We start from the raw sequence: 15378 nt of genomic DNA on the forward strand, positions 1-15378 counted from the left end.
TGTTTAAAAAAAAAAAAAAATTGATTTGGACTTACGTATTACGAATGCAAGTGAATAGTCCTTAAAACATACTGTATGTAACATAAACATAACATAAACATAAACATCCTTGTTAAATAGATGCTAACATAAACAAAAAACTCAAAATACGAAGAAAAAGAGTGGACTTGGGATGTTTTGCAATTCTGGTCTTCAATTTAATTCTAAAAGGTATGCAAGAAATGTTCTACCTTTTCTATCTATTTTTTTTTAAAAAAAAGAATTACTTCGCCAAATATATAATATCAACAATGTACTCATCAAACGTTTCGTGTCAAAAACATCTAGGTGTTGTCTTAGTAATGAAAAACTCTCCTTTGCGAATCACATCATATCGACCTCATCCAAAGCTATGAAGCTACTTGGTCTACTTCTTAGATTTCCTGAAATACATGGTCTTCGTGCCCTTAAGATGTTTTATAAGGCTCTCATCTCCCTGATTATTGAATAGTGTTCACTTGTATGGAATATGGCTGTACTTAATAATCTATCTTGCATTGACTCAGTACTAAACTTTTTTGTTGCCATAGTTAGATTTAGAATTCCTGACTTACGTGACCACTCGAAACAAGAATTAATGTCTTTAATGAACCTATGAATCCCCTGACAAACGACGTAGCGCTGCTCATTTGCTTTATCTATGTAAAATTATCAATGGTAAAATTGATTCTGAGTTCTTACTATAGCAAATTAACTTTCGGGTTCCTCCGCGGCAAACTTACTCTCTTATTTTGCTAACTTATGATATACCTAGGTTATCCGTTGTCAAGCGTTCCTTGTTTTACAGACTAGCACAAGATTACAATACTGTTTCAACAGATCTTAACATTTTTACTTCTGAACAAAACTTGAGATCCCAACTGAAGAGAATATTATATTGAGAGGTGGACCTTCTTTTTTGTATTTGTTTTGTTAGTTTAATTTTATTCTTTTTTGTTTGTTTTTTTCTTTCAATGATTTTATCTTTTTTTATACCTTTACCAGCTTCAGTCACCTAGCCTTGTGCTGTGTGAAATTTAGTGAATAAATAAATAAATAAATTTTGAGACTTTTTTATAAAAAAAAAGTTATTTCCTATTTATATGTGAACATTTATCTTTCATTAACTGTTACAAGAAGAAAAGGAAAATTCATACTTACATAGCGCTTATTCTCTTTAATTCTTTAATGTGATATTGTTTAACATAGATATAATATTTGCTTAATTATTAGTGCCATATTAAGTGTCATATTTGAAAAATAAATTTGTCTTTTTGAAAAATAAAAAAATATTTGAAAAATAAGTTTGCCTTTTTGAAAAATAAAAAAAAATATTTGAAAAATAAACTTACCTTTCATCAATGCTTTAGCAAATAACTCCGTGAGAATCTTCTTGATTTCTTGGATATCTAAAAATAGATGGAGAAAGCAATATTAAATATTATTAACTGGAAGTCATTACTATAGATATGATATTTACCATAACATAAAATCTTGATGGTTCACATATTTTTTAGAAAAATACTCAAATTTCTTGCACAATTTATTACTTGTTAAGATGTTGCTTGTATTCTGTATCGATGTATCAATTATTGGAATTATTTATTATCTAAACTGGTAATTTCTTTACTCTGGGTTATGTACAGAGTGGCCACAAAGTCCAGTTACCCCTTCATAAATGCTAATGTAACTTTTCCCATTACCCCTTGATAAATGCTAATGTAACTTTTCCCATTACCCCTGACAAATGCTTACGTAACTTTTCCCATTACCTTTTGATAAATGCTCATATAAATTTTCCCATTACCCCTTGATAAATGCTCATGTAAATTTTCCCATTACCCCTTGATAAATGTTAATGTAAATGTTCCCGTTATCCCTTTACAAATGCTAATGTAATTTTTTCCATTACCCTTAATAAATGCTCATGTAAATTTTCCCATTACCCCTTGATAAATGCTCATGTAAATTTTCCCATTACCCCTTGATAAATGCTCATGTAAATTGTCCCATTACCCCTTGATAAATGTTAATGCAACTTTTCCCATTACCCCTTGATAAATGCTCATGTAAATTTTTCCATTACCTCTTGATAAATGCTCATGTAAATTTTCCCGTTATCCCTTTACAAATGCTAATGTAAATTTTCCCATTACCCCTTGATAAATGCTCATGTAAATTTTCCCATTACCCCTTGATAAATGCTCATGTAAATTTTCCCGTTACCCCTTTACAAATGCTAATGTAAGGTTTTCCATTGTTTCAGATTGTGTGAACGATGGTTGATACTTCCAGTCCAGTCCAGTTGATACTTCCAGGTAAGATGCTGGCAGAAGTGCGTGCAGACTTTCGGATAAGGTTTCAACGAGATACTTCCCCGAAACAAACACTTTTATGATGGGAGCAAACTATCCGCCACAGAAACTGTGCAGAATAAGGAAAGAAGTGGCAGACCGTCCACACGAGCAGAAATATGTCGTTTCTTCGCGCAGTCCGTGTAGAGATCGCCGCGAACTCGACGCCTATGCGATCTACGGAACTGGGTATACACCGGTCATCTATGCAAAAGCACATGAAACAAGACTTAGGTCTGCACCCATATCGACCTACCCATGTGTAAGACTTATTGGACGCAGACATGGATCGGAGAGTGGAGGCATGTGCAGCACTCCTTGAGACGTTCGACACAATACCAAAACGCGGCAAAGTGGGGGTTCATAAAGAGCATCGTTGCTTAAAATCGTTACGATACACTACCGAACTGACAGAAGCTATAAAACAAGCTTCCATTCATGTTACACCTGCAATGCTCCGCAAAATGTCGCACAGAACCCGGGGACGTATTATTCTTTATCATGGGAATGAGGGTCGACATAGTGATCCTTTAAACACTTAATGTTCCATATGTTAATAAAACTTCTCGAAAGCATTGTTGTTCACGTCATTCAGTTCTTTCCGTGTAGTTATTTACGTACGTTTAGTGGTTTATGCTACTTATTTTCAGGGCTAACGGGATTTTGTGGCCACCCTGTAGAAAGTTACATACTGAACCATTCATACATAAAGATTATATTCATATACGAGAAACAAATGACAGCACAAGCTGAATTAAGATAGGTTTAATGTAGCAACAAATCTTTTAATTCTTTGAAAGGATTCTAATATAAATTCTTTATAAACTTTTAAATATTTTAAAACTTAATTTGGTTTGAACTTAAATATTGTAATGAACTTACCCTTTTTCTTGTCGTACTTGTTCCAAAGTTCTCTTATTTTAAGAATAAAAGTGTCCTTCTTTTCATAATTATCTTTATAAAGAGAATTATTTTGAAAATTAGTTTGTGTTTGTAATGTTTTCATATATCTATATTAATATTATTACTACTGCTACTACATACAGGATGTTTCAAAACAACATCGACAAGGTTTGGGAGGTCATTTCTGACACCAAGATAAGACAAAACGTATAGACCAATCTGGGTGCACAAATGCTTGCTTTCGGAGTTATAGACTGCCGAAAACATGAAAAATGAACTTTAAAGGTTCATAGCTCCAAAACTTTGGGATCTACTGTAGGCGGGTCAAGACTTGACTTAGAAACTAATATGTGCGCTTTCCAAAAATACATGTTTCAGAATCCTAAGATATTCACGCAACAATATTTATACAGGGAGTTTGGTTACGAGCATATAATTTGAAGGGCTCATCAACTATCTGTATAAAAATTGCTGTGCAAGAACCGCAGGATTTTGAAACTTGGATATTTGGATAAGGCACATCTTCACCCAACTACGGTAGGTTCCATAGTTTTGGAGCTATGGACCTTTAAAGTTAATTTTGTCATATTTTCGGCAGCCTGTAACTCCGAAAGAAAGTATTTGTGCACCCAGGTTGGAGTACACTTTTTGTCTTATCTTGTAGTCAGGAATCACCTCTCAAACGTTGTCGGTGTTGTTTCCAAACACCCTGTATAATTATACATACAGTACAACCAAATTTATGAAAACCATACATAAGTTATATTTATTTCACTCAATTGGGTGTTGAAACAGATTCCAGAAGTTACACAACTACTTTGTAGTTGTTATGCCACTCATGTTGAGCGCTCTATAATTGCAAAAAATAAATAAATAAATAAATAAATAAAAGCAAATAATAATGTACACGTAAAAAAGGGGGAAAGAGACATTTCGAATTATATATGCTTTTAATCTATCATAAACTTTACTGAGCTATTGTCACTTAATATGGCATCTGATAATCTTATACTTTATAAAGATGATATTCAAATTGAGATTATATGTTTCGATATGTATTTTAATCCTTCTTTAAAAGTGTTTTAAAAGAGTTAAATTGAAATTAAGACACTACCACATAAACTTCACCATAAATGAGCAATAGTATGGTTCCATTTATTTTGAAACTAAATTAATTGTTAGTAGTCATTAATCTTTAATATGATGAATAAAAATGTATCTCATATCAACAAAAATATAATTTTGTAAGAACAAATGTAGAGTATTTACCTTTTTCTTCAATATTAGAGCTCCATATTTTGTCTGCATCTTTCATAAATTCCTTATAGCCTACTTTCTTATCTGAAGGAAAAAAAAAAGAATACATTATACATTACTTCAAATAGTGGCAATGTTATACATTGTGTACAAAACATAGATGATAAATAAATACGAGGGACAGTCAAAACAGTTTCCGGAATTTCGTTGTAGGTCTTTATTACCATGATATAAGCACATATGTACTTGATCCCCTTCAAAGTAGGCACCATCGCATTTACACATACTTGCTCCACCGTTTCTGTCATTGCTGGAAACATCGACGAAAGTCCTTTTCTGATATCTTCCGAACCTCAGCCGTCGCATTGGTTTTGATCTATTCTACGGTGGCAAAACGGATATCTTTGAGGCTCATTTCTAGCTTAGGGAAGAGCCAAACGTCCAGTGCTATTAAATCGTTTTCAAGATTATCAAACTTTATGAAACAGATTTTCTCCAATTTGCACATGAAATTGATGTTTGTGCGTTGCTCGATCTATGAAATCGCGCCAACTGATCACTACACACACTTCTCTGTTCAGCTACTTTACTCGTGCGCTGTCAAGTTATAACCTGTTTACTCTTGTCAAAATCATAATTAGGCAACGTAAGGTCAGTACTGTACCAGACTCATTATGATGATCACAAATGAAGACCACAAGGGAAAAAAGGAGGTAAGTGAAGAAATGGTCAATAATGTGTTAATAGCAGAATTATGTAGCCTGAAAGATGTGGGACTAAATCCCACAGTAAGAAGAGGGTAAGTCACTAAGAAATTGAATGCTAAAGATTTCGCCTTCAACGGAAGAAGGAGGTAAGTTAATGGGAAATAAGGCAATTGTGTAAAGTTATAAGAAAAAACTGACTTGCCTCCTTTTTCCCCTGTAGTCTTCAAATGTCAAAACCACAACAACATTTCGGGAACTTTTCGATTGCCCCTCGTATAGTATAGGATTATATAAGACTGAAGTCTCATAGAACATACTCATTTGGAAAATTGAATTCATTTTACTGGAAGGTAACAAAATATAATTTTAAAATATGCTGGAAGGTATCAGCATAGCAGTTCAGCGAGGAAATGTGGCTTCCATTTTATGTACATTACCTCCTGGAAAATTATTAGAAGTTTTCCTTTTATAACTAACTGTTCAGAATTTGCTGTTTACCTTTCTGTAAAAGAAAAAATGTCAAATATGTACCAATTTATAGATAGTTACTATCCTTAACTAAACAATCATTTATAGAAAATTATTGTAAACAAATATTTTATAATGTATTTTTATATTTTATGTATTGTGTAATATAATATATCTTAATATACAAAAAAAGAAAAAAAAGAAATTGAAATATATATATATATAAAATTTAAAATTATATGGGATAATTCCTAAATATTTCCTGATTTAATTCTTATGTCTAATAAGACTTGACAACAACATTCCGACAATTAGCAATGACTATAAAGAAACAGGACTTGATGGTTTTTTACTGTAACAACAATTTGTAATATTTCTGTTATATATTTCACTCTCTCATTTTATCCTCTATGTATTTTATATATCAAGATACACTCTTCTTATTTTATTTGAAAGTAACAAATATTGTACCAAACTGTACTAAAGGCCATTGAAATTAACAAAAAATTGGCTACTTACCAATGAATTCTCCCTTGGAAAGCCTAAATAGTTTTTAAACGTTTCGGAAGTCAAAGCTGGTTCCGTCCTCAGTGGCAAGATGAAAAGGATTTAAAACCGATAACGTAAATAGTATAACGTAAATAGTAGATCCTTAAAACAACGTGCACATAATATAAAACAAGTTAATATAATAGGTTCAGCAAAAACAAAGTAACAACGGGAGACTAAAGAATCATTCTTCATTCATAAATACAAACCTGCTTTGAATATGAATACTGGCAACATTGACAGAATTTGGTTACTTACTTATGATGCATATTTTGACTCTGGCAATAGTGACGTAACAGACGCGGCGCTATCTTCAAGTCAGTTCATTCCTTTTGCATTTCGCTCTGCTCGTCATCTTTTAGCATCTACTCTTTATGTTACATTTATTTATTTAGTGGTGTGTATTCCTTGTTTAACTTTTATCTCTTATCCCTTTTAATCCTTTTCACATCGTCACTGAGGATGGAACCAGAGTTGAGTTCCGAAATGTTTGAAAAATATTTAGGTTTTCCAAGGGAGGATTCATTAGTAAGTAGAGAATTTTTTGTTAATTTGAATCATCCTTTCATGTGCCCATATAATTGTAAAAACCATTGAGTTTGAGTCCAAAAATATCAGTAAATGACTATCAATGAATACAGTTTATAATCACAAAATATTTCAAATATTATTACAATAATATATTCATTGAGAAGGAACAGAGAAAGAGAAATATCTCTCAACACTACAAGATGTGAACTCATGTTAACAAATTGTTTCCAAGGAAATAATAGAAATGGTGTATTACGAATATAAGAAACAAGTCAACATGCAAAATATTGTTTAATAGAGCAGAAATTTACATGCATGTTTCAAAAATAACAAGTGCTTTATACGTAATCTTTGAGAACTAAATACAAGGGGGAACCCAAAAGAAACCGGATTGAAAGCGCGCTGCCATTCCTGGACGTAGTAGAGAGTTCTCCTGCTAGGTGGGTCTAGTAGAGACCTTCCTAGATCAGTTGGCCAAGCGGCGTCTGATTTAATATGGATTCCGCGTCCGAGGAACATCTTTGATCTTATTAGTCTATTGCAACAAGTAGTTATAGATGCACTACTTGTCTCTCTAGAGAGAAAACAATAAGAGATAAGGAGTAATGGATTTTTAATATGGATTCCACGTCCGAGGAACAGATTGAATCTTTGATCTTATTACTCTATTGCAACAAGTAGTTATAGATGCACTACTTGTCTCTCTAGAGAGAAAACAATAAGAGATAAGGAGTAATGGATTTTTAATATGGATTCCACGTCCGAGGAACAGATTGAATCTTTGATCTTATTACTCTATTCCAACAAGTAGTTATAGATGCACTACTTGCCTCTCTAGAGAGAAAACAATAAGAGATAAGGAGTAATGGCTTTTTAATATGGATTCCACGTCCGAAGAACAGATTGTATCTTTGATCTTATTACTCTATTGCAACAAGTAGTTATAGATGCACTACTTGTCTCTCTAGAGAGAAAACAATAATAGGTAACGAGTAATGGCTTTTTAATATGGATCCGACATCCGAGGAACAGGTTCTATCTTTGATCTTATTAATCTATTGCAACGAGTAGGAATAGAAGTACGACTTCAAATTTGGACGTTGACTTCCCATAGTTTGGAAGTCTATCATAGTATCACATTGTGAAACGAAACTCACTTGTTTCAATAAAAGGATGAATAAATCAAAGAAATACTTTGGATGAGAGTCAGTTAAAACCCCTTAGCTTAAAAGGCAAAGTATATAGACAGTAGGAGGTCTAGAAATTCGGACACCCGCGACAGATAGAAACGAAGTGAAATTTTCAGAAACCACGCATTCATTCAACTATTTTAAAAATTCAAAATCAAAAAAATTAAGGAAGTCCTATACAAGTAGAGAAGTGTTCTTTAGTGGTGCTTGTAGACATAACATCCATATTCACAAATATAGACATTTCTCCTATGTGTCCAAATGTTACATTCGTTTAAGAGCCTAACGTACTAAAAATAATATAATATTTAACCATTCTTTATTTGCTTGTTTTTTTACAAGTAAAAAGAGGTAATGAAATGCAACTTACCACAATCATAGAGTGTCATTATACAACAAAAAAAAAATATGATCTTGAAGAATTTAAAGTGTTGCCATCCATGGAAATTACAGTGTTGCCAGAATAACATTTCCCCCAAAATCTAAGTTAAGGCAGCTATTAGATGAACGAACTCAACTGCATTTGATTACGTATCATGATGTTTTGGTATCCTGTTGTTTTCGTATCCTGTGAACTATTTTTTTAAATAACATTATTATTTAATTTTAAAAACTGTATGTTAAAACTATTTTGTTTATTACAAACTAAATATATACACATTAGTTCACAGAATTCCAAGACAACATGATACATAATCAAATACAGTTGAGTTCGTTCCTCTAGTCATTGCCTTAACTTAGATTTTGGGAGAAATGTTATTCTGGCAACATTGTAATTTCTATGGATGGAAACAACTGAAAATTCTTTAGGTTTATATTTTCTGTAGTAGAATAATATTATCTATGATTGTGGTAAGTTGTATTTCATCATCTCCTTTCACGTTGAAAAACAATCGTAAGAAAAATGGTGAATTTTGTGTTATATTTAGTATGTCAGGTTCTTAACATGTTTACATCCTGGTTTCATAGTCAATATTAAAAAAAAAAAAAAAACTTTTACGACAAAAACAGAATCATTGTTTCATGATATGATTCAGATAAAATTTGTAAGAAATAGAACCTCAAAATTTTACGCTTTTGACCGTTTATCAGCAAGACGACACCATTACATTTTGTTTACATAAACGAAGAAAATTACCAACACTTGGTTATTCACATACTTTCAATCTGTTTAGCCTTTGTTAACGCTGCAATCACTTTGTTAGCTAATATCTCCTCTTTTTGTAATCCGTCTGTGTCTGTGTCTGTGTCCTCTGAAAAATAATAAATGAACAATTACTACAAAACAGAATGCAAATAACCGTACAGCTCATCTCATTTATGTTAACCATCTTCATAGCAATATTAAAAAATAATTGATAATGCTTTAGTAAAGTTGTGTCAGCGATGTCAAAATAATCGGTCTTTCTAGCATTTCTTATGTGAACTAAATAGTTAGATTTCTTATGTAAACTAAATAATATCTAACTAAACTAAATAATATAATATAATATAATAAAAATGTAAACTAAATAATATAAATAAATAATATAAATAAATAATAATAAATAAATAATAACACATCATTTTGTCACAAAGAGGAGTACAGCAAGGAGATCCTTTAGGTCCAGCATTATTCGCAATAACTTTACAGTCCATAGTCGATAACATACACACAGATTTGAATGTTTGGTACTTAGATGATGGAACCATAGCTGGAGATCCGGATACCGTATTAAATACATTAAAAGTGATCTATACACAGGGAATTAGAGTTGGTCTACATCTCAATTTTTCGAAATGTGAAGTTAGCTTTCTTGGAACAACGAAAGAGCATATGCACATACTCCTCACATCATACAATGAGGTAGCTCCGGGCATTCAATTAATGTCTCCTTCAAACGCTTATCTCCTAGGAACTGGCCTCACAACAGAATCAAGAAAAACCTTGTTAACTGAGAAGATAACCAAACTGGAGATGTATTTCGCACGTCTGTCATTAATCTCAGCACATTCTGCCTTTTATTTATTAAGGACATCATTTACTACTCCAAGATTACTATATTTTCTGAGAAGTTCACCTTCATGGAAGGAAGAAGATTTATTAGAACGCTTTGATAACACCGTAAAATCTGGTTTAGAATCTATCCTAAATTGCTTCCTTGAGGATAACACATGGCTTCAGGCTTCTCTGCCAGTTGGTTTTGGTGGATTAGGCATCCGACGAGCCATAGATTTGGCTATTCCCGCCTTCTTGGCATCATTCTATGGTTCCCGATGTCTAATAGAATCACTTCTCCAACAGGATATAAGCTTCCACATGGATTCTGAAGTTAAAGATTGCTCTTCCACTTGGTCACTTCTAGTTGGATCTGAATTACCCGAATTTAGTACCAGAGCAAAGCAATCCACGTGGGAAGAACCTATTTTTAAATCACACTTCTCCTTTTTACTACGGTCTTCAGACAGCCTAGAAGACAAGGCTAGAATAATTGCTGCATCATCCATAGAAGGAGGAGCTTGGCTTAAAGCTTTACCTTCGTTCTCTCTAGGTCTTCATCTCAGTAATGAGAGTTTTCGAATAGCAGTTGCGTTACGGTTGGGAGCAAATATATGTGAACCTCATAAATGTCAGGCATGTAGGAATCCAGTAGATAAAAAAGGACTGCATGGACTGTCTTGCATAAAAAGTACAGATAGATGTCCCCGACACTCAACTGTCAATGACATTATAATGAGAGCACTCATTTCAGCAGGTATACCGGCAATAAGGGAGCCAAATGGATGTAGTAGAACGGATGGTAAAAGACCAGATGGGATGACCTTAATACCTTGGAAGAGAGGCAAATCATTGATTTGGGACTTTACATGCACAGATACTTTCGCTCCTTCCAACCTTCCTTTCTCCTCACTCCAAGCGGGCAATGTAGCCAGTCGAAAGGAAACAGAAAAAAGAAGAAAATACAGTAACCTAACAGAGAAGTACCAATTTGTACCCATTGCCATTGAATCCAGTGGATCCTGGGGCAAAGAAGGTCTCAGTTTTATAAAGGAAGTAGGTAAACGCATCACTCAATTGTCTGGTGATGATAGAGCAAGCACCTTCCTAATTCAGAGAATAAGTATGGCAGTACAAAGAGGTAATGCAACCTCTATATTAGGAACCATACCACCAGGTAAAGAGCTAGAGGAGATTTTTCTTCTTTAAAACACGTTTCTTTAAGTCATCTGATTGTTTTATGCTAGAAGAAGAAGAAATTTGATTTGTATATAAAGTTATCTCTAGTATGTGATTTGCATTAGGATTGTTCTGTTTATGTACATGTTATTTAAACTTATTAGTTTTTTAGTTACATTTCACTCAGTTACTTTCAATATTCTTACCAAATTCCTTCTCGTGGTGTATACATGACATTAGGATATTTCCTACTTAAATTCAATTATAGATAATTGTTTCTTATGTAGCAGCTAATATTCATGCTATACAATATCATATAATTAATTACATTGTTAATACACGTTAATTGTTAATGCAATTTTATAACTAAATAATTAGATTTCTTATGTAAACTAAATAATTAGATCTCTTATGTAAACTAAATAATTAGATTTCTTATGTAAACTAAATAATTAGATTTCTTATGTAAACTAAATAGATTTCTTATGTAAATTAAATAATTAGATTTCTTATGTAAACTAAATAATTAGATTTCTTATGTAAACTAAATAATTAGATTTCTTTCAAGCAAAGTGTTAAAGTAATTTTGTAGTGAAGAAAGAATTGAATTTTTCCTTGCGACGTGAGTTTAATTAGTGTTCTCGGGCCATCAGCCAGATGAAGGCATTGACATCCGACATTTCGAATACAGACATTGCATTTTTGGGACAGAATAATAAAGGAAGCCATAGCATATCTCATGTGAAAGGAATAGTCTCAATAGAGACAAAGGATTTCAATGCAGTGATATCTAGTCACCCCTTTTCAGGGAACAAAAAACTGACGTTCAAGAAAGCCATTTCTCGCAGCCACAACAATAGCCAATCAGGAGTCAGCTTTACCCTCGGCGAATCACATGCCTCTATTCATAGCTCTGCTTGTAAGTAGTCACCATATACAGGGTGTTTCAAAACAACATCGACAATATCTGAGAGGTAATTCCCGACACCAAGATGAGACAAAACGTATAGACCAACCTGAGTGCACAAATGCTTCCTTTCGGAGTTATTGGCTGCCGAAAACATGAAAAAAATTAACTTTAAAGGTTTATAGTTTCAATATTATGGGATCTACCGTGGTCGGGTCAAGACTTTACTTAGGAGCTAGTATGTGCCCTATTAAAATATTCAAGATTCAGAATCCTGCGATACTTCCACAAAAAAACAAACAAACAAAAAAAAAAAATACTGGTAATTGATGAGTCCTTCAAATTATATGCACGTAGGCAAACTCCCATTATAAAAACTGTTGTGTGAGTATCTTAGGATTCTGAAAGATGTATTTTTGGAAAACGCACATATTATTTCCTAAGTGAAGTCTTAACCCAACCTGTAGGTCCCAAAGTTTTTTAGCTACGAACCTTTAAAGTTGATTTTTTTCATGTTTTCGGCAACCTATAACTCATAAAGGAAGCATTTGTGCACCCAGGTTGATCTAAACGTTTTGTCTTATCTTGGTGTCAGGAATCACCTCTCAAACGTTGTCCATGTTGTTTTGAAACATCCTGTATATGTTTCTATATATCTCTGATCTCTTCATCACAATTCCTGAAAATGAATACAATGTCTGCATTCGGAACGTCGGATGTCAATACCTTCATATCCTGAGAACACCTACTAAATTTTTTACGATATTATAAAATTAATTATAGCAAAAATAAAAGCGTCGTATTTCTCTAACAACCAATGAATTTTTTATATTTAAAAGATAATATAACATATTACAAATAGATTAATGCAAAAGGCATCATTTGAAAGAGATAAAGAATTGTAAAATCATTAACGTCATCAAAATCATCATTATCTTACGTAATACCAACGGAGAAAAGTTAGAAGAGAAATTAGAAAAGTGGAGAAAATCCTTGAAGGAAATGAAGAGAAAATGATACAGATGCAAGGGCAGGATATAAAGAAAATAAATACACTTAAATACTTAGGTTCTATTGGTAATGAGGATTGGAATTCAGATGCAGAAATACAGCACAAAATTAAGATGGAATGAATAAATTGGAAGAATATCTCAGATATTCTTTGTGATAAAAACGTAAGCCTTGAGGTGAAAGAAAGAGCGTAGAATACTGCAGCGAAACCCGCAATGCTGTACGGAGTAGATACTTAGGGTATTAACGAGGCGCAAGAGAATAAACTGGACGTGGTCGCAATGAAAATACTTAGATTGACGTGTGGTGTTATCAGATTGGATAAAATCAGAAATGAAAGAATAAGAGGCAGTGTTAAAGTCACTGAAATATCGAAGAAAATACAAGAGAGAAAGGTAGAGTGGTACGATCATGTTATGAGAAGAAATGATGATTATGTAGGCAAGAGATTAGAGAAGATGGAAGTAGAAGGAAAAAGAGGAAGAGTAAGACCAAAAAGAAGATTAATAGATTGTTTGATTACGGATTTACGAGGGGGAATTCGAAAATAATTTTCCCGAGATGCAAGATAAAAAATAGCATGTGACATTCAAGATCAGATGTATCTTTATTTTTCCACATAAATACCACATACATTGTGATATTTGTCATACCGGTCTACGAGCTTCGAAAACTCTTTCAGGAAAATTTCTGGGTTCTGCATACGGAAAAAGGTCGAACAACTTCTGTGACTTCAGCATTGCTTTCAAAGCGCCTGCCGCAGAAAATCTTCTTCAAAGCCGGATACAGATAGAAGTCAATAGGTGCGAGATCAGGACTGTATGGTGGATTGGCAAGGCAATATAGTTTTGCAAGAGTTGCAATATAGTTTTGCGTTGCCGTCGCTGAGTGTGGTCTCGCATTGTCATCCAAAAGAACACCAGATGTGAGAAGGCCAGGTTACTTTTTCCGAATCGCCTTCTTCAAGTTCGACAGGGTGTGACAGTACCGCGAAGCAGTGATGGTTCCAACCTCCAAAAAAAAAAAAAAGTCCAGCAACAACATCCCTTGGGCGTCCCAGAACACTGTGAGTAGCACTTTCCCTGCAGAGCACTTGCGCAGGAGCTGCGACGGCGCCATCTGCAGGATGACGGGCGAACTTGTTTCAGGGCATATTGCGCATGCTACGGCTGTCTTGTTCCCCCATTGTTGTTCAATTTCCACGAGAAACTTATTTTCGGATTCCCCCTTGTAGAACAAAAGGAATTAATAGATGATGATGTTTGGAACCAAGTAAGATGAAAGAAAATCACCAAAACTGTCGATCTCGCGCAAGCATGAAATAGTAGAGTATTAGAAGAAGAAGATAACACTATTGTAAACTACACTTGAATACTGGAGTATAAATTGCAAAAATAACACTACCCGTAATATTTTGCATTTCTTTTATCTAATGTATTTCAAACAAGGATGTTATAAATAGAGGATCTGTCCATATATATCTTCATCCTATTAAATCGATGAAGCCAAAAAACGACCGAGCATCGGCACGTCTGATTTGCTACTCTCGTTTCTGCCATCGTCTGATTGGCTACTTTCGTTTCGGCCATGATTGTTGGCTCAAAACATTGCGAACCTATTGGGCGGAGTGGGCAGAGTAGGGGTGGCGAAACTGTGACGTATTGCTTCAAGATTTTGTTGTAAGGGAATATTCTCTATTTTATAAGATCCTTGATTTCAAATCATTTTATGAGTCACCATTCAGAGATAATAGAAAAATAAGCGATATTAAAATCATTTGTTGTTATCTAAATCACAGTTTTCGTAACACTGTACTCCAATACCTCAGAGTAATGACTCAAAATGAGCTGAAACACTTTAATGATTATTTCACAATTTTGAAAGGGATAGACAAAAGTTTCTTGTTTAATTAATATTGGCTTTATACTATAAGAAAGGATATTAGTTTTTTTGTTATTGCAAATGTATCAAACGATTGTTCTAACATGAAGAAAGACACAAATGTGTGAATGAAAGAAAATAGTAAAAGAAGAATTTTTGGGAAACAAAATAAAACAAAAGAAAATGGATCAAAAGATTGCGATCTTGGCCAATAATTGGTTTCTGGATCAGGGGCCACAAAATTTTTGAATGCCCCCTAAATCGAGTTTCTACGATTCTACATAATAAGCACATCATACTGAGTTAAGTGATAGTTTAGGTTCAGCAACACTATATATATTTCTCCAGATATAAGACCTATAAGAAAATTTTTGATTGCAAGATATTGGATCTTGGATCAGAAGAAACAAAATTTTTGAACGGCCCCTAAATCAGGTTTTCGTAT

General features: G+C 33.5%; 1 protein-coding gene across 1 annotated transcript in view; it reads right to left on the reverse strand.

Annotated features, from left to right (window-relative positions):
* LOC145692677 (uncharacterized) overlaps nucleotides 1-15378 on the reverse strand; it is a 1521027-nt gene that overhangs the window by 278157 nt on the left and 1227492 nt on the right. Inside the window, exons 352-355 of the mRNA XM_081768059.1 lie at nucleotides 9138-9230; nucleotides 4545-4616; nucleotides 3255-3326; nucleotides 1371-1427 (exon numbers count right to left, since the gene is read on the reverse strand). Of these exons, the coding sequence (XP_081624185.1) occupies nucleotides 1371-1427; nucleotides 3255-3326; nucleotides 4545-4616; nucleotides 9138-9230 (294 nt within the window). The remainder of the gene's footprint in view (nucleotides 1-1370; nucleotides 1428-3254; nucleotides 3327-4544; nucleotides 4617-9137; nucleotides 9231-15378) is intronic.

The sequence above is a fragment of the Thermobia domestica genome, chromosome 8, assembly GCF_964235325.1.
Source record: "Thermobia domestica chromosome 8, izTheDome1.hap1.1, whole genome shotgun sequence".
Classification (NCBI taxonomy): domain Eukaryota; kingdom Metazoa; phylum Arthropoda; class Insecta; order Zygentoma; family Lepismatidae; genus Thermobia; species Thermobia domestica.